Source organism: Lepidochelys olivacea, assembly GCF_965140295.1.
Source record: "Lepidochelys olivacea isolate rLepOli2 genome assembly, chromosome: 17".
Classification (NCBI taxonomy): domain Eukaryota; kingdom Metazoa; phylum Chordata; order Testudines; family Cheloniidae; genus Lepidochelys; species Lepidochelys olivacea.
The window spans coordinates 3012627-3036090 of NC_140427.1; the positions used below are offsets into that span (position 1 = coordinate 3012627).

The 23464-nt window shown below is 64.2% G+C and overlaps 1 protein-coding gene across 4 annotated transcripts in view; it reads left to right on the forward strand.

Moving 5' to 3' along the window:
- The window catches only part of LOC311532621 (active breakpoint cluster region-related protein), a 66595-nt gene that overhangs the window by 21397 nt on the left and 21734 nt on the right, over positions 1–23464 (forward strand). For 3 of the 4 annotated variants that reach the window (XM_084651215.1, XM_084651214.1, XM_084651216.1), the window contains 14 exons: positions 1473–1577; positions 3046–3231; positions 5165–5272; positions 7520–7580; positions 10491–10543; positions 11197–11337; positions 12408–12529; positions 12822–12987; positions 13312–13434; positions 13798–13873; positions 14149–14253; positions 15530–15604; positions 15890–15987; positions 16373–16504. In XM_084651215.1, coding sequence (XP_084507341.1) covers positions 1473–1577; positions 3046–3231; positions 5165–5272; positions 7520–7580; positions 10491–10543; positions 11197–11337; positions 12408–12529; positions 12822–12987; positions 13312–13434; positions 13798–13873; positions 14149–14253; positions 15530–15604; positions 15890–15987; positions 16373–16504 — 1551 coding nt within the window. Of the gene's footprint in view, positions 1–1472; positions 1578–3045; positions 3232–5164; positions 5273–7519; positions 7581–7643; positions 7904–10490; positions 10544–11196; positions 11338–12407; positions 12530–12821; positions 12988–13311; positions 13435–13797; positions 13874–14148; positions 14254–15529; positions 15605–15889; positions 15988–16372; positions 16505–23464 lie in introns of those variants that run through there. The other variant, XM_084651217.1, reaches the window with a different exon arrangement.

Here is a 23464-nt window from a genome sequence, read left to right on the forward strand (position 1 = left end):
GGGCAGGGTTGGGCCCCAGTCCTTGCCGGGCTGGGCGTGCAGCCGTCCGTCCAGGCTCAGGGTGTTGAGGTGGGCCAGCTTCATGGGCTCCTCTGCCTGCAGGGCACTGACTGATGTGAGGGGGTCTGTGGCCTCGTGGGGGAGGCTGCATGGCCAGGGGCTCCCAGGCACCTCCTGGGAAGGGTCTGCCTTGGTGCCGAATGCTGGATCCAGCCGGGAGGGGGGTCGCTGAGTCCTCACCAGCTGAGCCCCGGAAATCGCCAGTGTTGCAAACCCTCCAGAGCGGCCCCTGCAGCAGCCCTGCCTCATGCTGGGGCTGGGCTATGGGCTGCAGCCCCCTCTGTAAAGAGCCAGGGGCCCTGAGGATCTCCAAGCATGGGGCGTGCGGGGTAGGGAGCTGTTGACTACAAGGCGGGGCTGAGATGCAGCCACTTCTGCTTTGCATGTGGCCACGCATGCGCCGCCAATCCAGGCCAGACTGGTCCCACTGCCCACCCTGCGTTTGGCCCGGACACCTGGGTTAGCACCCGTGAGCCAGGGGGAGGCTCTTCAGATCTTCCCGCACAGGGTCTTAGCTCTGGAAAGTGGCACTGGGAGCCACTGGCACTGGGAGCGACCCTGGCTTCATGCTGAACTGCGCCCAGCCCCTGAGAAATCCCTTGCCCAGCCTGGCTCTGCGTAGCCAGGGGCCCTTGGCTCTGGGGCTGAGGGGGCTGGCTGGTGCTGCTGCCATGGCTGCTTGCCCCCTTGGACCCATGGGGGAGTGCGCTGCCCGGGCTCAGAGCCCTGGGGGGAGCTGGAGCCTGGTTGAGGAGGCCGTAGAGCGGGGCAGAGGGCACTGGCTTGGGTGGAGCGTTAGGTTCCTGGGCTGCTGTTGTCCCCAGGGCCTGGGGGCACATGGGGCTGCTGAAGCCAGGAGGCTGGCCACCAGAAGCTGCCCTGGGGTAGCCCAGCTCCTGTACTGAGGCACTCCCACCCCTCGGACAGTGGGCCGTGCGCAGGGCGAGTGTCAGAGGGGAGACGGATAGGACTGCGACCTGGCCCGAGGATGGGATCCCTGCTGGAGTGCCGGCCTGGGTGTGAGCGGGGGGAGCCAGGGAAAGGGTGGCGCTGGTACAGGGCCAAGGGAGGCGGGGTTCGGTTGGCAGCTGGCCCAGTCCCTGCAATGAACATAACGTACCTGGCGGCTGTGGGCCTCGCCCTGGAGGGAGGGCCAATATCTGAGACCGCAGGAGCCCCAGCAACGGAGCTGGGATCCTGCCAACTGAGGAGGAGGGAGGACAGCAAAGCCAGCTCTGCCCTGGGCTTCCCACCGCGCCCAAGGCTGATGTTGCTCCCCTGGCACCAGGCTCTGCCATGCATCTCCCTGGCCACGCCAGCCTCCCTCCCTGCGGAGAGCCCCTCCCCTGGGAGCGGATCCTGGGGGTTCCTCTTGCAGCACCTAGACCCTGACGTCCCTTGTTGTCATGCAGGGCGAGCGGGATGCCGGGAAGGGGCTGGAGATGCGGAAGTTGGTGCTCTCGGGCTTCCTGGCCAGCGAGGAGATCTACATCAACCAGCTGGAGGCGCTGCTGCTGGTGAGTACGGCCCAGCAGGCGCCGGTCCCCTCTGCCAGGGCTAGCCCCCGGTACTGAGCCCTGCGCTTCCGGGTGCGAGGCTATGCCCTCCCGGGGTCTCTCCCCTGCTGCATCAGGTTCTGCAGGCGGGAATCTGGGCAGTGGGGCTCCAGCGCCCCCTATGGGAAGCGGGCGTTCGGCTGGCTGGAGACCTGCCCCAGCTCCCTTCAGAACAGGGAGCATCCCTGCTGCGGGGTGCGTCTCTAACGTAAGCCCCACTCGCAATGGGAGCCAGCCCGGGCAGCCTCTCCGCCCCTCGTGGGAAGCAGGGTGGGCGGCTGAGGGTGCCACTACCTCGGGGGTGGGGGACCTGAGTAGCAGCAGTTCGGGTGGAGAAGGACGAGTCCCTCTGAGGCTGGGGTGGGTGCAGGTCTCTGTCCCCTCCTGGCTGCTGGGGTCAGAGCTGCTAATGCAAACGCGTCCTGCCCGCCCCCTGCCCAGGGGCTGGGATGCCTGGCCAGGCATGTAACTCCTGCATCTGTGGGATGGGGGCTGACCCATAGGTGCCCGTTCCCCACTGCCACCTGCGGAGCGAGGGCTGACGTACGCTGGGGCCAGACGTCTCTCCACATCGCACCCTGTGCCTGGCCTGGCTGTCCCTTTCCTGGGCCCTCCTGCACCTCCTGGTGGCGCTGCCCTGGCACCCGGTCCTTCCCCTGTGAGCCCGCTGCCCTTGGGTTGCGCAATAGGCAGGGCTGTCAGGGTCCCGCCTTCCCCTTCCCAGCACAATGGGGAAGTCTGTGCGGACACGCAAACCGAAACTGCCGTCTGCAGCCCCCACACGGCATGGCGCGGGCAGCGTCCCCACACCGCGGGGCCTGGAGCCCCCTTCTCCTGCTCCCAGCTGGGTCCACGCCAGCCTTGGCTAGAAAGGGCTTCTGCAGATCTGTGAGAGGAGGGATGGCTGGATCCTGACCCACCCACCCCCCCCGCTAGCCCAGCCTTGGGCTCCCCCACCGACTCTGCCTGTGCCCCTCACTCCCGACCTGCAGCCTCGCTGGCTGTTCCAGCTTGAGGAGTTTCCTGCTCTGAGATCACACACTGAGTGGCTCTTCCCCCATCCCAGGGCAACATGGGGCTCGACCCTGGCAAACTCTCCTCACCTAGCTTGACCCAAACTTGCAGGCAAGTGCCAGAACTGAACATTGACCCCTTGTTTCCCATGGGCCTAGGACCCACAGGGGGTGGCCTCCTGGGATGCAACACCCTGGCTGGAGCAGGCTGCACTACATGGTGGGACCTGTAGTTCTCAGGGGCTGCCCCCCTGGCCTGGCCTGAGAAGGGTGGCTCTCGGCTGTCCCATGTCATGCCAGTCAGGGGGCCCTCAAGCTCCTGTCTGGCTCTGCTCCGACCCCTTGGCAGGCACCGAGCCTGGCCTGTCTCTGTGGCAGGTTCCTGCTCTAATGCTGGCTTCCCCTGCTCGCCGCAGCCTATGAAGCCCCTGAAGGCCACGGCCACCACCTCCCAGCCTGTCCTCACCATCCAGCAGATCGAGACCATCTTCTATAAGATCCAGGACATCTACGAGATCCACAAGGAGTTTTACGACAGCCTCTGCCCCAAGGTGCAGCAGTGGGAGAGCAAGGTCGCCCTGGGGCACCTCTTCCAGAAGCTGGTAAGCTCTGCTCCCCTGCAGGTGGCTGGGCATGGCTGGGATCTGGGGCGTTGGCCCTGGGGTGGGGGCAGGGCTTGTCTTCTGGCTCCTCGCCTGCTCGCTGCCAGGAGAAGGGAGGGATTGAGCTGAGTCCAAGGTGTTCTTCCCAGGTGCAAGCCTAGGCTGGAGGGGGAGTGGCAGAGCTCTGTGTGGGGCAGTCCTGGGTTGGAATGGCCGGGGGTGGCTCCTGGGGAGACCAGGGCTGGGACTGCAGGGGGCTGCAGGTCCCACACAATCTGCAGGCTCCCCTCCTGCTCCCTGGTGCCGGGGAGCCGAGTGGGGCTGTGGGCTCTGGCTGGGCTGTCCCAGGGCAGTTTGGAAGAACAGGGACCAGGCTTTGAGAGTCTCTGGAGCAGCAGCAGGTGGCTGCAAACCCCTCTGGATAGGGGTCTGGGCCCCACGGAGCCGGGTGGCTGTTGCGACAGCTCACACCAAGTTGGGCCATGCGCAGGCTGCAGTCGCTGCTCCGATCCCACGCGGGCTCGCACCCTGGGTGTGCTCAGCAGCAGCCCCCCTGAGTGAGGCTGATGGAGCCTGCGGGGCTGAGGGCTTGGGACCGTTTCTCTCTGGTCTGTCTCCTTCCAGCACCCCAGAGACAGGCAAAGCCCCGGAGCTTGGAGATGAGCAGGGCTGGGTTATGGCAATCCAGGCTCCCTGTGGCTCCACCCCCGGCTTGGCACTGCACAGAGCCCATGCCCAGAGAACAACAGGCCCCCTTGGCTCCCCGGGGGCAGAGTGGGCGATTCTCTCCTGTCCCACGGCGCCTTGGGCAGGAGCAGGTGGGGGCCCGGGACGGCGGAGTTGGGCGTTAACAGCATGGCTATGCCGGTTACGCTGGCAGCGGGGGCGCGCTTCCCTCTTCAGAGCTGGTGGCACAAGGTCTCAGCAGACTCGGGCAGATATCGCTGTGCCAGTTACGTGGGGCTCACGGGTCCCACCTTACTTCCTGACTGCAAAGGGCCAGGAACTGATCTCTCTGTGCTTGCTGCGAGGCCTGGCTCCAGGAGCTGGGGCCTGGGAAGCCTTAATCTGCTCTGAGTGGCTGCTGCTAGCTAGGTGAGGGCTGCCAGGCCCTGGCACAGGGGGAGGGCCGTGCAGACACTCCTGGGAAGCAGATTGCTCCAGGTTCCCTGTTTGCTTCGTAGGCTCATGCAGCAGCAAGCGCCTGCTCTCAGGGGAGCTTGGCGGGCTGGTGTGCCGGGGGTTGGTTGGTTAGTGGCTGTGCTGGGGAAGCTTCCTTCTACCTGCGCCCTCGGCTCCCTGCCCTGTGGGGAGCCCCCTGTACCCGCTGCTGTGGGGTGGGGCTGGGAGAACGTCCCTGTGCCGGGGAGGCTGGTTCCTGGCCCCCGGCAATCTGCTCTCGCCCAGCACGGCCTGGGCACCTTCTCCCAGCTCCCTGTGCCCACCGCAGGGGCTGATGGGCATAAGCGTCTCCTGCAGGCTCCTCCTGGGGTCAGTGACCTCCCCAAAGCAGCCAGGCTGGGGAGAGGAGGCTGCACCGAGCTCGGCTGCCTAGGGAGGGGTAGCTGGCACACATGGAGCCTGCTGCTGCGGCCCACCCCAGCCGTCAGGCTGCACCTGGGGTCCTGTTAGAGCCCCTGACTCCGGGGTGGGCAGCACTTCGGGGGGGGGGCCCGGGCAGAGTTGCTGGGGCAGGCGCTTCCCCAGAAGGGAGCACCCCTGGCCGTGTGCCCCTTCTCCCCGCCCAGGAGGAACTCGCCTGCTCCCCCGCCCCAGCTGGGCAGGCATGTGAGAGGGGCCGGCTCCGGGGGAGCGCCCCCCCGCTCAGGTTGCTATGGAAACTGCGGAAGACAAAGTTCAAAGGAGAGGGCCCCCATCCCAGGCGTGTCCTGCCAGGTCTTGTGGGTAATCCCCCTCCTCCGCTCGCCCCCAGGCCAGCCAACTCGGCGTGTATAAAGCCTTCGTGGATAACTACAAGGTCGCGCTGGAGACGGCGGAGAAATGCAGCCAGAGCAACAACCAGTTCCAGAAGATCTCCGAGGTGAGCAGGGCGGGCCCCTCTGGCAGCTGCCCCGGCGGGGCGGAGGGGGGGTGTTTGCTGGAAGCCTCTGGCCCTGAGCCCAGCCGCGCTTGCTGGGTGGTGGCATGGCACAGGGCTCGCGAGGCACCGAATGGATCCCAGGGCAGGACCCAGCCTGCTCTCCCCTCTTGGCTGGCTGGCGTGGGGGGCGACCCGGGCCCAGGGGTGCGGCTCCCACTGCTGATCCCGCTGCACTGGTGCCTGGGCTCCGTGGTCTGGTGTGAACACAGCAAGGTGGCGAGCGTGGAGCATGTGCCCTGCAGGTAGGGTGACCAGATCCAAAATTTGGGGCTTTGTCTGCCTTATATAGATGCCTATTACCCTTCAACCTCTGTCCTGATTTTTTTTTTTTTTTTTCACACTTGCTGTCTGGTCACCCCTACCTGCAGGCTCTGTCCAGAGAGCTCAGTGGGGGTCAGGTTGGAGCCCCTCCTTTGCCCTCTGGCTGGGATATGGGGAGTTGGGGAGCTCACTGGCCCATGCGTGCCGAGAACTGACTGGCTCAGTGGCATGCAGCACCCACTGCTATAGCAACAACCTGCAGGCATTCAGGCAGGTGTCCCTGGAGAGCGGCATCCCTGGGCCAATGCCAGCCTGTGTCCCAGGTGGGCTCCATGGCCCCCATGGCCAATGGCATTTTGGGATGTATAAGTAGGGGCATAGCGAGCAGATCGAGGGACGTGATCGTTCCCCTCTATTCGACATTGGTGAGGCCTCATCTGGAGTACTGTGTCCAGTTTTGGGCCCCACACTTCAAGAAGGATGTGGATAAATTGGAGAGAGTCCAGCGAAGGGCAACAAAAATGATTAGGGGACTGGAACACATGAGTTATGAGGAGAGGCTGAGGGAGCTGGGATTGTTTAGCCTGCAGAAGAGAAGAATGAGGGGGGATTTGATAGCTGCTTTCAACTACCTGAAAGGGGGTTCCAAAGAGGATGGCTCTAGACTGTTCTCAATGGTAGCAGATGACAGAACGAGGAGTAATGGTCTCAAGTTGCAGTGGGGGAGGTTTAGATTGGATATTAGGAAAAACTTTTTCACTAGGAGGGTGGTGAAACACTGGAATGCGTTACCTAGGGTGGTGGTGGAATCTCCTTCCTTAGAGGTTTTTAAGGTCAGGCTTGACAAAGCCCTGGCTGGGATGATTTAACTGGGGATTTGGTCCTGCTTTGAGCAGGGGGTTGGACTAGATGACCTTCTGGGGTCCCTTCGAACCCTGATATTCTATGATTCTATGGTGACGTCTGGGCACTCTCGGGGCATAGTAACGGGGCTGGGCTGGGCTGAGCAGGGCTGGCTCCAATGTCTGTTCCCAATGCAGGTGCACTCCGGCTGGGAGTAGAGCGGTGGGAGCCCACGGGCAACGGCCTTTCCCATTGCCAGGCTTCACTGAGACGTGTCTCTCAAACCCATTTGGTTCTTGCAGACCTGGCCCCCTGTACCCCAAGCCTGGCTCAGTCACGTGAGCTCCCTGCCTGTTCCCATGTGGCACTTGCTGGCGGACGTGGTGCTTTCTTGGTGCCATGCGCGAATGGCAGCCCCTGGCGCTGTCTCAGCTGCCGAGACCCGGCTCCCTGTGCTCCCAGAGGCTGGGCAGGGTGCAGGGATATTCCCTACTGTGTCCAGGCTGTGGGACTCGGGTCTTGGCAGATAGCTCCAGGCTTCCTGGCTAGGAGTTGTGATTACCAGTGTGGAACTGGATTTGAACCCCAAACTCCTCCTGCACAGGGCAGGCCACGGGGACCGGGCTGCTGCAGTGCATTCTGGAGCAGCCTTTCATCATGTCCTCTGGCATTTGCTGTCTCGCCCTGGGGTGCATCGTGTGTGTACTTGGGGTGCAGCAGGACCCCCATGTAGGGTGGGGAGCAGCCCTGCTCCTGCTTTTCCCCTTCTGCAGAGAACGAGCCCCTCTGCCTGGGCCTTTCCTGGAGCTGCAGTAGCTCTGGGGGCCCAGATGACCTGGGCCAGGGCTGGCTACCACCTGGGGGATCTGGCTCTGTTGTAGCATCCACAGCATAGGGCTGGAGCAGGAGCAGCCCTAGGGGCACTTCTGGCCTGTGTGTGCCTGAGTCTGAGGTGGTTTGCTCTGGGACACAACAGAGCCCCCTGCCGAGCCAGCTGGACCGGGCACCTACCCAGAACCCTGGCCCCGTGAGTCCCCAGGCTGCCGCTCCAAGCCTCCTAACGAGCCTCTCTCCTGTGGGCAGGAGCTGAAAGTGAAGGGCCCCAAGGACTCCAAGGAGAGCCACACTTCAGTCACCATGGAAGGTACAGCGTGCATGCGCGGGTGGGGAGGGGGCTCTCCGCCTTTGTCTGCGGCCCCGAGCGCATGCATTATTGATCAGCTCCCGCGTGTGAGTGGAAAGCCCTTTGTGTGCCCGTGCGTGGCGCTGATGCTCCCCTCGTTAGGATGCTAGCAACGTCTGGCAGCCCCCCGCCCCCTCCTCCCGCTCCGCCGAGGTGCTGATGCCGTGTTGCAGCCGGGCTGAGCTGCCAAGGGGAGGCAGGGAGCCGGCCACAATGGCCGTGCGGAGACGGGGCTGCCATGGAGATCCTCCTCATTGTCCGGCTCTGCTGTAACTGCACCTACGGTGAGTCGGGGTGTGGGGCAGGGCCTCTGGGGGCGCCGCGACTCCTAGGGGGAATTTAGCCCAGCTTCCGCGGGGCCAAATTGGACAGATGGGCAGCCCGGCCGGGGCTGTTCCCAGTGTGTGCTGCCCCTGGGAGCGGTGCTGCTGGGCCTGGAGGTCTGAGCTGGGGGGTTTCTCCCCCTGGCGCCGTGCTCTGCAGTCTGAAGTTGGTAGTTTCTTTGTTCCGGGCGGTGAAGGGCCACGTTGATTGTGCTCTGCCAGGGCATGTGCAGCCTTGTTCCTGGGAGCGGCAGCAGCCAGGGGAGGATGAGCTTCTGGGGGTGTCGGGGAGAAGCCAGACACCCTCTGTCAGGCATGTGAAATCATCACTGAGCCCGAGGGGCTGGCGAGGTGGAGGGAAGGAGTTGGGGAGGGTCCCATGGCACCCTCGCACAGCGGGGTGGGTCTGTGCCAGGCTGGGCAGGTCTCATTGGCTTGGCTTGGGCTGTCCCAGCTGGCATGTGAGCCGTGAACGTCTGACCTTCACGTGGGGCTAGTGCCGAGCGGGGCTGGCAGTGGGTGCTCTGACTGCAGGGGGGCGTGGTACCTGTCCTGCTCCTGGTTAGGATCTGGCTCCTGCTGGGCCTGGCGCTCTTTCCTTTGGGTGGTGGACACCGTACACACCCCTCCCAGATCACCGCCAATGGAGGGGCTGGAGCAGCAAGTGACAACAGATGGGTCCATTCTTGCCGCTGACTGTGGGAGGCTGGGAGGGGAGTGGCTGGGCCAGCGGGGGCTTTAATGTGCCACTCGGCATGTAGAGAGTCCAGGGGAGATGAGCCACTTGCCCCTAGCTCTTGGCCCTTGTTTCCCCCAGCCAGTGGGGGGAGGGGGTATATTTGGGGTGGGGGGGTGCCTTGCTGGGTGTGTGCACGATACCCCCCACACACACACCTGCTCTGGCTTCCTGCTGTTGCAGAGGTGGGGGCACAGCTGCCTGGGAGGGGCCAGCACCTCATCACGCTTACCCGACGTGGAGTCCTTGTCCCAGGGCCGAGAGCAGCCGTGTGCTGGCCCAGACCTGAGCGTCCCCCCCCCCGGCTACCCCACCGGCTGGTCGGATGCCTGAGTCCTAGTGCTTCAGGAAAGGGGAGCAGGTTTCCTTCTCCTCGGGCAGCTCCAAGTGTGTTCTCACAGGCTTTGGGCCAGGAAAAGTGGTTTGAAGGGAAGGGAGAATGCAGTTACATCTGCTCAGGGTATAAATAGACTAGGGAGTCATGCAAGTCACCTGCCAGGCTGGGCTGGGAAGGGGATGGGAGGGGTTTGTGGGAGTCGCGTGCGCACATTCCTTCTGCTAAGAGTGAAAGGCACAAGGGTTTGGAGCCCTCCTGGGCCCTCACACAGTGTGGGGAAGATCAAGCTCTTCATCTCCAATGAATGCTGAGCCCCAAAGGGGTGTGCAGGTTGCAGGGGCAGTTCCCCACCTTCCCCTTTGGAGTCGGGTCCGGCTTGAGCCTCCCCATAAGTCAGGGGTAGCAGCTGCCTGCACCATCCCGTTGTGTCTGGAAACATGTGGGGTCCCACGAGCCAGCATGCTGCTGGTAACTGTGGGAACTCTGCCGGGTCAGTCAGTTTTCCCCCCAAGTCTGGTGGGTCTCGGAGAGAGGGAACCAGAGCCGCTGGCGGGGGAGCTCCAGGGCCGGTGTGGTAACCGAAAGGACCTGGACCTCCTGGAGGTGGCGTGGATTGGGGGGCCACAGAGTGCCCAGGGCGGTTTGTCAGCTCCAGGGAGAACAGGACTGTTGTAAAAGGCCAAGGTTCCCCTGGCCGAGTTTCGCAGCCGGACCCCACGTCCAAGGCTGGCTCCGTGCTCGGGACGTGGCTGGCATGGCTCTGTCGGTTCGGGGGCGGCAGGGTTCAGCTGGGACAAGGTCTGCGTGTGGAGAGCGAAGCAGACTGAAAAAGGGGAAACTGATGGGGGAGAAGCGAGAACAGGAAGCAGGCTGGGCTCACAATGCCTAGCCCTGGTGGTGGCGTTCCCTGGTAATACAGGCGAAGCCAGTGCTGGGTACCCTCCCTGTCCCTTGCTGCAGCCCCCTGGCGCGGGGTGGAGCGACACAGCAGGGGCTGCGGGGTCAGCACTGAGGTGCGCTGGTGGGTCAGTGTGCAGGGAAACTCACGGCCCTGGGCTGAGCTGAGTCTGATTCGGGTGTCTTCCCAGATCCTGGCCCCCGCACCACATTCCCAGCCGGTGGCACTAGGAATTCCAGCCTGCCAGGGAATCGAAACTGTCCCGGGCACAGGGCGTGGCCCAGCCCCTGGGACCCATGCAGAGACTCGCACGGCCAGGTGTGAACCCATCTGGATGCCCCCAGGTTTGCTGCAGCCAATGGCTCGCTCTGTGCGGACACACGTGGCCATCTGAGCAAGTGACTGGGGTGGGCTGTGAAGTGCTGGCCTGGCCAGGCCAGGGGCTTGGAACTGCTGATGGTTGGAGACCCCATGTGTGGATGTGGGGGGAGCTGCCTTGCTCAGCTGCCTAGCGAGGGGCTGGGATGGGGCTGAGCTGGGGCAGCCCCTTTCTGATGCTGGCGCCTCTCCCCCACAGCGCTGCTGTACAAGCCCATCGACCGTGTGACGCGGAGCACCTTGGTACTGCACGTGAGTATGGCTCCGGCTTGCCCCTGGGGACACCCCCTGCCCACGCACGGCCACCGCCACTTCCTGCCAGCCCCACCCACCAGAGTCCTAGCATGGGGGCCATGCCAGGGGAACACATTCCAAGGCCCCACTTGGCACTGCCCCAGCTCTCAGGGGGGCACCTGTGCCAGGCTGTGCTCACGTCCTGCTTCCTCTGCTTCCTTCGTCTGTCTGGCACAGGATGTGCCAGGCTCCCCTGTGTCTGGACCCACTGCTTGGATCAGCAGCCTGTGCTGCTGTTCCCCACCACCACCCCCGGAGCGTGCTGGGGCACGGCACCCTGGGGATCCCTTTCCTTCCCTCCGTCCCTGCTGGGGACACTGTCCAGGAACAACCTGCTCCGAGGTGGGTGGTCTTTGCACCTGGAGGGTTAGTCCTGCAGGGGAGGGAGCAGGAAGCTATGGCAGACTAACCCCTCGTGGCCAGGATGGCAGGCCTTGCTCCAAGCTCCTAATGCTGCTGGGTCTCTAGACAGTGGGCTCTGACTTGGAGCGGAGCTTGGTTGGGGGCCCAGTGCTGCCCTAGCAGCTAACCCGCCGCAGTCTGTCCACCCCCACGGCGGGGGGCTCGCTGGTTCTGCCTTGGCTTGCTCACGAGCACCCGCTCCGTTCCAGGACCTTCTCAAACACACGCCAGCTGACCACCCCGACTACCCGCTGCTGCAGGATGCCCTCCGCATCTCCCAGAACTTCCTGTCCAGTATCAATGAGGACATTGACCCGCGGAGGACAGCAGTCACCACACCGAAGGGAGAGGTGAGGCAGGGCTGCTGGGGTGAGCTGCCTCCGACTCTCCTGGTGTGTTAGCAGCAAAGCCACTTCTGCCCAGCCACTGGAATGAAGGCTGGCTGCAGGAGACAGTCTGGCCCATGGAGAAGTAGGGAGATGTGCCTGGCCCCCCCCACCGAGCCAGGTCGGGAGTGTTGCCCTGGGGCCTGCTAGCTCAGCTGGCTGGCCCCAGACCTTAGTGGTGTGTTGGGGCACGTGCTCTGTGAAGGACCTGGGTTCTGGGGCGAGAGCCCTGCATGCAGTCTGTGGTGGGGGCTGGTCCGGTCCGTGCCTGAACCGGATTGCCAGGTGACTGGGACCCATGGTGGGAGGGCCGAGCTGGGGTTGTCTTCCAGCAAGCCCCCTCATGCACCATGGTACGCTGGGCAGGGGCCCAGTCCGTGGGCAGGGCCGCCCTCTGGGGCCGTGGCTTGAGGGACCAAGCAGTTGCCAAACAGGAACCCAGCTGGCATCTCTGATTACTGGGAGAGGGGAGGCTGGGAGGCTTTTGCAAGGCTTCCCCCCCACCAGGCGTGGTACAGGAACCTCTCTAGGTCCCATTAAGGCGGTGGAGTGGGTGGGGTGGGAGGGTTCACCAGCTGATGGTATGATCCATGAGCTGGCCCAGCCTAGCCGTGGCTGTTGGGGCCCTTCATGTCTTGTGTGGGCCCTCCCCACTGCAGCAATGGGGCTGGCTTCAGCCTGACCTCTCTGTGTCTGGGCTGCCCTTTATCCCTGCCCTGCTGGGGAAACACTGGGCTCTTAGCTGGCTCTTGGGAAGAGACCCTCCAGCTGCAGCCCAGGTCCAGGGTCTGGTGCTGCTCTTCTCTCTGGTCTGAGCCCAGCCAGCCCCACAGGGCCCCTCCTTGGGGCGCCGTCTGTCCCCAGGCCAACTGGGTTTTGTAGCTCACACACACTAGCCATGAGTGGCTGATAGCAGGGCTGCCTCCTCTGGGGAGCTTGGAGGCCTGGCTGCCCCCACGTGCCATCTGGCCTGTGCGCGGGCTGAGGGTCCCGGCCTCCAGCCTCTCCTCACGGCAGGCCCCGCTCTCTCCCAGACGCGGCAGCTGGTGAAGGATGGCTTCCTGGTGGAGCTGTCCGAGGGCTCGCGGAAGCTGCGCCACGTCTTCCTCTTCACCGACGTCGTCCTCTGCGCCAAACTGAAGAAGACCGCCGTGGGGTAAGGCGGGTGCCACCCTGGGCGGGGGGGAGACGGCTGAGGAGGGGGCAGCACCCCCCAAGTGCTGGGGAGGCCCATGCTGCGGGGGTCAGTGCCACATGCCCTGCTGCCTGGAGCAGGGGCCCTGGGGCTGGGCCGAGGGATAGTCTATGCCTGGGCGGGAGGTAGACCTGCAAGGGGCAAGGGCGTGTTGGGTGCTGTGGGGCTCCTGGCCTGGGGCTCCTGGCCTGGCTGTTCTGTGCACAGCAAGGCACGCTGGGGTCATGGGCTCAACCCGGGCGTGTCGCTGCAGGAAGCACCAGCAGTATGACTGCAAGTGGTACGTGCCGCTGGCCGACCTGGTGTTCCCGGCCCCCGAGGAGTCGGAGCCCTGCCCGCAGGTGCACACCATCCCGGACCACGAGCTGGAGGACATGAAGATGAAGATCTCAGCCATCAAGAGCGAGGTGCAGAAGGAGGTGAGCCGGGGGGGGGTTGGGCTCGCTGGCATGCGGTACTGGGGGGCTGCGCCCGTGCCCAGAGAGGGAGCTCTTGTATTTACTTCTGCTTGGGGGGTGGAGGGGGAAGGTGTCCCCCCCCCCCGCTGGGCCCTGGCCAGCTCCCTAAGCTGAGAACTAGTACCCAGCCTGGGGCAGGGCATGGGCCTGCTGTGCCCCCCGGCACCTCCCTGTCTGTGCCCCATCTCCTGGCCTGGCTGGTGCTGGGGGAGGCAGAGGGACTCCTGCATGGATTGTGGATCCCACGTGCTGGCTGACTCCCACTTCTTGCTCTTCCCTCCTCAGAAAGCTGGCAAGGGGCAGAGCCGAGCCATCGAGCGCCTCAAGAAGAAGATGTTTGAAAACGAATTCTGGCTGCTCCTGAACTCCCCCACCATCCCCTTCCGCATCCACAACCGCAACGGGAAGGTAGGGGCCTACCGGCTGTGGGCTCATCGAGAGCTGCTGATGGGGCTCGAGGAGGCTGGAGAGCTGGCCTGGCCAGGACTCTGCTTCCCTCAGCTGGTCACTGTGGGGCTCCTCTGCCGTCCTCAAAGGCACTGCCCTCCCTCGGAAGGAGTGGGGTATCTGTGTGGGGCCGGGGCTCTGAGTGGGGCGATGCACGCTGACCACACGGGGCAGCATCCCTTGTGCTCCCCTCCGGCTGGCCGAGCTGCTCTGTGCGGGCTGGGATCTCTCCCTGCCATGGCTGGTCTGGGGGTGCCCAGTACCTGTGGCATTGCGGGGGCCTCGATTTGCTCAGCTGCCCTGACGCTGTCCTGTCCCTTTCAGAGCTACCTGTTCCTGCTCTCCTCGGACTACGAGAGGTCAGAGTGGAGGGAGGCCATCCAGAAGCTGCAGAAGAAGGGTGAGGCCCTGTGCCGCTGGAGGCCCTGCGGGAGGAGCCTGTCTCTCGGGGCTCTCTGGGGACGTCCTTGGGGTGTGTGCTCGCTGCTGCAAAGCCATTCCTGCCAGGGGTCCAGGCATGCCGCCGCCCTGTAGCAGCGTGGGGCCCCACCGTGCCGGTGGCCTTTCTGGGCCGCCCCTTGGGAGGTCCTGCGGTGCACACAGCCCCCTGAGGCCAGCGGCAGCTCACGGGCACCCCTGGCCGCGGCTGCTTACCACCCCCTTCTGATCCCACAGACCTCCAGGCCTTCGTGCTGAGCTCGGTGGAGCTGCAGGTGCTCACGGGGTCCTGCTTCAAGCTGCGCACCGTCCACAACATCCCTGTCACCAGCAACAAGGACGGTGAGTGTCTCCTGCCGGGCCCTGCTCCCTGGCTCCCCCATGGTGCGTGCCAGAGCACACACCGTAAATCTCCAACGGGAGGGCGCGTGGGGCCAGCTGCCACCAGCCCTGGTGGTGCCCATGCTCCCACTCTCTGCCTGGGCTCCTGCCTGCTGGCGTCGGCTCAGCTCTGAGCCAAGATCTGTCAGGTTGGGGGGGATAAGTGCAGCGTCCTGGCTAACAGCGGGGCTCTTACAGAGGGGGTTGTGCACTGCGGGACAGGACTCCTGGTTCTGTGGCAGGCTCTGCTGGGCCTCGGGGTAACGGTCTCTGCCTCCTCGGGGTCTGTAAAGCACCCAGGGCTCTGATGCCAGGGCTGTTGGCTCCTGCCCAGTGGTTCTGAGGCTCAGATGGTTGTGGAGTGTCTGTGCCCACTAGGTGGTGCTGTGAGAGCAGAGCAGCACCAGGCCTGGCTTGGGACGGGCTCGCTGGGCAAACGCAGCTGCTCAGAGCCCCATGGCACCACGTGCCCGTCTGGCAGGGGAGGGCCCTGCCTGCTGGGGGCTCAGGCTGGCATGGTGTGCCTGTACCCCCATGATGGGGTGTGGGAATCATGCTGGCCGTTCTGTGGGAACCCATTGCTGCACCCCACCTGGAACCCCCTCCCCCTCCATGGGGGCTGTGGACCTGCCCCTCACATGGCCACAGGGGTCACTGCTGCACAGTAAGAGTCTCTGGTCTCCTACCCCCCGGCCCCCATGAGAGCACGGGGCACAGCTGGTGTCCGTGGCAGAGATCTGGGCACAGGGCAGCTGTCTTGCTGGGTGGGCGAGAGCCCTGCAGACTCTTGCTGGGTGGGTTTAACTGGTGGTGCTGGGAAGCCAGTTCCGGAGGTGCCCAGTGACTGAAGCCTGGGCATCCTGGCTGGGACAGGTGCAGTGGGCAGCCCTCCAGCAGGGTGCTGCTCACTGCAGGGATGGGAGTAGCATGCCTTGCATTATCCTGGCAGTGAACGTGCCTGTATGCTCCCCTCTGTCCCCACCGCCCCCACTCCTGACCCACAGCCCCCTGCAGCTCCAGCCTACCTGGCTGGGCATGGGCTGGGCGCTAGGGAGGTGAGTGAAGGCTGAGATGCTAGGTGCCGGGCTCGCAAGCCAGGACACTAGCTCCACTGCCGAGGTGAAAGGCTGGGGCCAGGGCTCCCTGCAGCCCCAGTGCCCGGCTAGCAACAGGCCCAGATTCTAGGCCAGCCAGGGCTGTGAGCCCTAACGTACCCTTGTGCTTCTCTCTGCCGCAGATGACGAATCCCCGGGACTCTACGGCTTCCTGCACGTGATCGTCCACTCGGCCAAGGGATTCAAACAGTCTGCCAGTGAGTGTCCGCTCCATGCTGCTGGGTCCTGGCTGAGAGCGGGGCCTAGCCCTGGCCCTGGGGCCTAGCTGTACCCACCCAGGGGTGCAGAGGGCCACTGGAAAGGGGAGAGGCCTCTCCTGCTACAGGGTGAGCTGCCTGTGTTCGTGATGGCATCTGCCCTGGGAGCCTGGTGGTGCCAATCCTATTGGGCCCTGGCTGGGGAAGGACTGGGGACTCTGCCCAGGGCCCGTGTGAGCTGAGCATGAATCCCTGGAGCCCTCTGACTCATCTCCTCTTTCCCAGACCTCTACTGCACTCTGGAAGTGGACTCCTTCGGGTACTTTGTCAGCAAAGCAAAGACCAGGGTTTTCCGGGACACGACCGAGCCGCAGTGGAATGAGGTGAATTCGCTGCTAGGGGACTGAGGGGATCCTGCTAGAGCCAGGGAAAGGACAGCACCCCCAACTCCCCTTCCAGCCCTAGGCTGCACCCCCCCGCTCCGCTGGTGCCCCTCAATCCTGACTCGTAGCCATGCCCCTGCTAGTCAAGTCCCAGGCTTCCTTCTCCTCCCCCAGGCCGTTCTTCCCCTTCCTGCTATGCCAGCTCTGGGCTCCCCAGCTCTGCCGCGGCCCCCCCAGAGCCCGGCCGCTGCCGCATGAGGCCAAAGCGCCGTGCGGTCAGACACATGGGCCCAGGCACCATTGCCCAGCCCTGCTGTCTCTGGCCCCTGCTGGGCGCGTCTCAGGGCTGCTCCTTGGCTCAGGCGCTGTCCCTCTCGCTCCCCAGGAGTTCGAGATCGAGCTGGAAGGTTCGCAGTCGCTGCGCGTCCTGTGCTACGAGAAGTGCTACGACAAGACCAAGCTCAACAAGGACAACAACGAGATTGTGGATAAGATCATGGGCAAGGGGCAGGTCCAGGTAAGGCTGCAGGGGGGCCTCGGGGCGGCTGGAAAGTCTGTGTCCCCCTGGCCTGGGGCTGGCCTGCCTGTGCCAGAGCAGCTCTCAGGGCTGCAGCAGCAGCAGCACGAGCCTGGCCTCCCCTTGCCCGTCTGGGAATGGTCAAACGGAGAGGCCATGCTGCGATCTGCTTGGTGCTGCTAGGACTCCCCCGCGGGCGCTGTGTCGCTGGCAGAGCCGCTCCCTTCCCTTCCCACCAGACGGGGAACATCCGGTGGGTGGGTTTGTTTCTCTGTCTGGCGCACCGCGGTTCTGTTGGATTCTGGCTCCGAGGCCATCGGCGCTTGCTGGCTGCCCGGCCGGTGGATGCCTGGGGTCAGGCTGAGATGGAAGGTGTGCTGGGCGCCCTCTCCCTGGCGAGCAGGGGCTCTCACGATGCCTGAGACTGAGGGGCGGAGATCTGGCCAGGTCAGGGCTATCCGTGGACTAACGGGTGGGCTGGCTCCAAAGCCGTCTCAGCCCCGGCTGGATCTTGGCTGGCAAGCGTGCTCGGCTCTGGGGGCGGAAGGGGCCGGGAGTAGGGGAGGCCCGGCTGGTGTGGAAGCTGGGTTAGGGTGCTGGGCGGTTCCCCGGGCTCTAATTGTTTCCTTCCTGTCTGGCCCGGCTGTAACGATGCTCCCGGTGGGAGCTGGCTGTGCCGCCCGCCAATGCAGAGGAATGGGGGGGCTGGCAGCTCTCCACATGAGAGGGGACGCTCCCCATGGCGTTCAGAGAGTGTTTGCTGGCTGGGGGCAGGGCAGAAGCTGGGGCTCCAGACTCTGTCCCCTGCCCTGTCCCCTCTGTGCGTCAGTCTCCCCCTGCCAAATGGGGATGTCAGCTGAGAGCGGTGGGGCGACCGGCTGGTGGTCTTCAGGAGCACCCTCCCCAGTCTGCCCGCTGTGGCACCGCCCTACTCCCTGGTGTTGCAGGGTCCTGTGGTGATGCTAAGGCCCAGCTATCGGCCAGGCCCGCGCTGGCGGGAGGGGAAGACTCTCACTGTCTGGGCGTGGGGCCAGGGCTGAGCCCACACAGTCGTGGTCCCACCCAGGGTACCCCCTGTGCGATCCGTGCAGAGCTCAGCCCTTCCTGGCTCCTGCTGCTGCCTTCAGTCACCAGCGCTGCTGTTATAGCAACCGGGGTTGCCGGGGCAACTGTCTCTTGGTTGGGTAGGGAGGATGGGGGCTTTGCTGCATCCCCGAGGATGTGCCCCTGGCTCAGCACAGGAGGGGTGTCAGGAGGTGCAGGAAAGGGGGAGTGGCCAGTGTGCCCCCAGGTGTTCTGGGGTGCAGCTGAGGGTGCTGGCTTCAGCCCTGATGTAGGCAGGGTCCCGGTTACCATGGAGACTGTCTCCCTGTGTGGTGATGAGTACTGGGCCCCCGGGCGAGGGGCCAGAGGTGCGTTCAGTGAGGGGAACTTGGCTGTGGGATCGGTGACCCCACTGGCTGGCTGGAGCTGCGCCCTGGTTTCCTTCAGGCTATGCCACAGCACCCCTCTGCTCTTGTAGGAGCTGGGAGGTGGCAAGGGGGCTGGGTCCTAGGTCAGGGCTGGGACTGTAGGGCCAGCGTGGAAAGCTGCCCCTGGGTTCATCCCTCCAGTTATCTGGGCACAGCCCATGTCGAAGCAATAGCACCCATGAAGTTGCTGGCGGATGGCACTCCCCTTGCAGGGTAAAGGCTCTGCTTGTGGGGCTCATGGGTTTTGTGTTAAGGACTTTGTGCTGGGCAGGGTTAGGGGCTTGTGGGGCTCGTGCCGAGCCGCTGGATGGTCCGACACTGCTTCCCCAGGTGGGGTGGTGCCCCCGGGCCAGCCCCCGGAGGGATCAGCGGCTCACAGGCCCTGCAGGCGTTTGTAGAGTCCTGTTGCGGGTCAGCAGCAACGGGGTGCTAGTGGATCTGTACCCAGCTATCAGGCTCCACCAGGCCTCTGTGCTCCCCCCACAGGTGGGGCTGAGTGTTCGAGCCGCCTGCACAATTGCTCTGGAGCCCAGGAGCTGGCAGGGAGGGGAGGTAACTTCCAGCCCCCAACCCCCGGTTCCAGGCCCTCGCCAAGCCAGGGGAGGGGCCGAGTGGCCCTGTGTCCAGCCCCTGGCGCGGGCAGGTTTGCTCAGGCAGGCCTGTCGCACAGAGGCAGCAGGGACCCTACAAACCTGCTGCAGTAAATCGGCCTCGTGACCGTGGCAGGGGTGGGTGGCGCATGGCACAAGCAGCTCCTCTCTGTGTGGTGCGGAGCTGCAGCGGGTACGCTCGGCTCATCGGGAGCCAGCCAGCTGCCCTGGGAGGGTGCCGCTGGGCTAGTGGCAGGAGGCCGGCTTCCAGTTCCCGGGCAGAACCCAAGACACGAGTCCAGCACAGTAGCTTCCCCTGGCCCTGCTCTTCCCAGCCTGTGGATCACTGCAGCAATTGGGGTTCCCCGGCGCTTTCCTAGGGCTGGCAAGGGGAGGGGCAGGGCCTTGGCTCAGCCGTGCAGGGGCAAAGGGGAGTTGGGTCTCCTGGCAGCTCTGCTAAGCCTGATGTTTGCAGTGGGGGTGTGGTCATAGCCTGAAACCTGCCAGAGGAGCAGTGAGCTGGGGCTGGCTGCCCTGAGCCAGCTGCTTGGGACCTGGTTAATTTGAAAGCCTGGGGGTTGGCTTCCCCCCCCCCCCCCGCCTCCACCCCCTCCCCCCATGGCGCAGACTACATGGTGCCTGGGGGTGGCCTGGCCAGCCTGCCAGCTCATCCCTGCTGCCTATCCCTGTGCTCTGGGACTGCTGCTCCAAAGGGCCTGTGTGATTAGCCCCACTCTGCCTGCTCCATGGGAAAGTAGCTGTGCTGGCCAGCCCCTGGGGAGCTGGGGGAGGGAGCAGTGCTGCCGGGAATGGGGGGGAGTGGAGCCAAAAGCCAGCTCAGATGGAGTGCAGGATGGGGCGAGGGACCGAGTTCAAAGCCCTGCTCCACTGTGCCATGTGATTCTCCAGCTTTGAACTGGATTAGCAGCAGGTGAGGGGCTGTTGGCGTCACCCTGGGAATATGCAGGGGGTGCTCAGTAGGAAGGACCGGGGGTCCTGGTGTCTGGAGAACAGCAGGGCCATGCAATAGCCTTGTGTCAACATCCATGATTCACGTGAGCCCAGTCAGGGACATGGGAGCCAGTGCGGGGCCAGGTGCAGGAGCCTGGCCTCCTCTGGAGGAAGAGCACTGCACCGTGTGAACCTTGGGGGCAGAAGTTGCGGGGAGCAGACATGGGCAAGAGGCCCCTGGGCCCAGAGAGTTGAGAGGAGGCCCCTGAAGCCAATCTGCACCCCCACTGTGTCCCCCTCCATCTGCCTGGCCAGCTTCATCCTGGCTGCAGTTAAACTGAACCTGCTGTGTGAGGTTTGGCCACTTGGCTCCAGCCTGGTGCGGCTGAGCCTCTGGGGCATCCCCCTCCTGCCCCCCAAGCATTCAGGGAGTGTCAGAAGGTTTGGGGGTGGGGTACGAGGTGGCTGTCTGGGCCCCGCTCTCCCCTGGGGATAGATCCACCCCAGAGCCAGGCTGTAACCTGATTCTGCTGGAGCCTTATCCCCCTGAGCCAGCTGGAGGGGAATGACTGACACTGGGAGCCTGCTGAGCAGGGGAGAGGCAGGTCCAGGGAGGGACACTCAGCCCTGGGGAGCTGCCCAGTGCCTTCGAATGTGCCCCCAAGGCCCCTGGCAGCCCATGTGCTGCAGGAGCGCTCTGGGTAGCTCTCAGGTTTGCCAGGCAGCTGGAGGCCCTGACCCTGGGGCTGACTGGCTCTCTGGAGACCCTGAAGAGGGAAGGCTTCCTTCCCACAGGCTCCCTGTGGCTCCCGTAATGGCTATTAATGGAGGCCCAGCAATAGCCTCTGCTGACCTGAGTGCAGAACTTCCCAGCCTGGAATGCTGCCTGCTGGCGCCACCATCCCAGCTTCCTCCGAGAGCCCAGCCTGCGGCCCTAGTACCAGGCAGCTCACATATAGCAGGAGTCCCTGGGCTGGGCCATGCTCACGTGCCTTTGGAAGATCCGGTGTGGGGTGAGCTTGGCTTGCTGCCCAGGAATGATGGGGAGAGGGGCAGTCTTCGCGTACGGCATGCCCCACTCTCACTGGCTGCTGTGAATAACCTTGCTGTGTGCCAGGCTTATGGAGGGACCTCCTGGGCAAAAGAGACCCTTGGGCGTAGGAAGAGAGCCGAGGAGGAGCCCGGAGCAGAGCCGTGTGGGCTCAGAAAGCTGCCTGGCTCCCCCAGCACCTGGTGGCCAGGCCAGCTGGGTGGCACTGCTTAGTGCCGCTCTCTGGAGGCGATGGGCGGGGCCCTGTGAGAATGCAGGGGTGGGAGAGCGGTTCGTCCTCGCCATGTCCCCTGGGACCATGGCTCATGCATCAGTCAGATGGCAGTTCGTGCCCTGAGATTGGCATGGAAGGGGGCGGCTGGCGCCAGTGAGGGAGCAGGCTGGGCGTGTGGGGAGTGGCTCTGGGTGGCTGGGCTGACTGCCGCCCAGCCTGGGAGACAACTGGCCAAAGAGCCCGGGACCCAGCTCTGGTATGGCTGGCAGGCGGTCAGCTGTGGCAGAAGGCCAAGGGCTGCCTCTTCCCCCTTGGGGCTTTGAGCCACCCCCCGCAGGCAGCTTCTCGGGCCTGTGGTATCTCTCTCTGACACCCCAGCCTGGGATTTGTGTTCTCCTTTCCCAGTGCACCTTGCTCACTCCAGTCCTGAACTTCCCCTCCCCTGCTCCCAGCTTCCCGCTCTTTTCCCGGCTGGACCCGGTCACCGCGCAGGCCTTGTATCTATGCCAGGCCGGGGGCTCCATGCTGGGTGTGACCCAGCAGAGGTTGCGTCGAGCTCCTCAAGGCCTGGTTCTCGGCCACCGCCTCCCCAGGTGTTTATAGTTTAGCTGACCTGGCCTCTGCGGAGCAAACTCTGAGACGGGAAGTCTGCAATGGGAAGCAGATGTCTGCTCTGGGGACTGGGCCCTCCCCCTCCTGCTGCCCCTGCTTGTGCAGTTGGGTTCATAAATCAGGCCGGGAAATCGTTCAATATGCAAATGTAGCATTTGGGCCTCCTGTCCCTGGGGATGCGCCAGGCCCTGCAGGCAAAATCCATCAGGAATTGATTCCTTCTGGCCGAGACAAACCACCTCCTGCCCTGTAAAAATCAAGGGGGAGGGCAGGTTGGTAAGCCCCTCCCCCACGTGTATCGAAGGGCCAGACTGGGTCAGAGCAAGGGTCCAGCTAGCCCAGTGTCCCATCTTCCAACAGCGGCTGGGGCCAGGTGCATCAGAGGGAATGAACAGAATAGGGCAACTATCTAGGGATCCAGCCCCAGGTTCTGACAGCCAGAAGCAAGGGACACCCAGAGTGTAGAGTTGTGTCCCTGCCCAGCCTGGCTAATGGCCATTGATGGACCATCCTCCATGAACCCGGCTGTGTGTTTGGCCTTCACAGCATCCCTCGGCAAGGAGTTGCACAGGTGAGTGCGTAGTGTGGAGAGGCACGTCCTTAGTTTGTGTTAAGCCTGCCGCCTGGTACGTGAAAGGGGAAATCACCCTTTCTCCACACCAGTTGTGGTTTTTCTAGCCCTGTGTGAGCTGTGCTCACAGCTCTGTGTTGGCTTTAGCATACCCGTCCTAACCTCTCTTGCCAAGCTGGACGGTCCCCATCTTGTTACACTTGCCTCAGGTGGCCCTTGTTCCCTACCCCAGAACGCTTCTGCTGCTTTCCTCTGTGGTTTTGCCAGTTCTGTGCCCCAGTTGGCTGAGCTGGGGCGACCAGGGCTGCACATGGGATTCAAGGTGTGGGCATCCCGTGGATTCCGAGGATGGCATTCTGACATTCTCTATCCCTTCCTGAGCGGTTCCTACCAGTCTGTTAGCTCCCAGGCCCTGTAAGAGCTGGTGAGCCTGGCAAAGACACGCTGGCACTCAGCAGTTCCTCTCTGCAGAGCTTTCTTCAGCGTCCTCCATGGATGGGCCTGGGGCTTAGCGGGGCCATGCGGGGCTGGCGGGCCAGGCCAGCTCGGGGAGATGCGTCCAGCCAGCCGGGGGCACCTCTTTCATAAGAGAAGAAGGGTTTGAGCACAGGACCCTCGGAGGGGGCACTTCCCTGCCCGCTGCTGTTTCTGGGCAGTCTCAAGCCAGGCAAGCGGAGTTCTCTCCCGTCCAAAGCGATGACTCCCCCACAGCCCTGGCCTGCTCACTCCGTGTTCAGTGTCTGCCAGCCCAGGATTCGGGGTGCACTGTGACAGCCCCCCATGGGGTTAGGAGCATCGCGGGTTCTTGCACCAGCCCAGACCACCTCCCTGGAGATGGCCAGACTGTGGGGGAGGGAACTCCCTAGTTTTAGGAATATTTTGAGTTTGAAAATGCTTCTTGCCCCCATGCAGCTCTGCTGGTGCCCCTCAGTCCCAACCTGGTAGCCCAGCCCTGGGCTCCCCACCCCCAACTCTGCCAGTGCCCCTCACTCCTGCCCTGTAGCCCCTTTCTGTGCCAGTTTTCTCCTCCCCCCCCCCCCCCCTCCCCACCCCAATATCGAGCAGAGGCTGGCAGCTGGAGCAGGTGCATTGCATGTTGTGGGTGGGTTCTGGACAAACTCCAAGCTCTGCACTCCCTGCCCAATGCAGCCCCCCCCCCCGTATTCTGGCTCTCGGGGGCGGGTGGAGTTGTGCCAAGCTGTGGGGACGTGGGCAGCTCTGGTGAGGGTCGGCAGGCAGGTGTCCAGCACTGCAAGGTTGAGCGGACGGGCCGTGCAAGTGACTACACAGTGCAGACTGACCATCTCCGGCCGGGCAGCTGGGATGGGCAAGGGGCCATGCAGAGGGCGTTGCTGGGGGTACAGCACATCCCTGGCTGGCGTTCCCCTTCCCCAGCGATGGGGCAGCTGGAGGCAACTGCCTGAGCCAGAGTCGCTCCCTCCCCTCTGCTGCGTGAGCTTGGGGAGGGGGAAGCCTCCCCAGCCGTGGAGCCCCCCAGG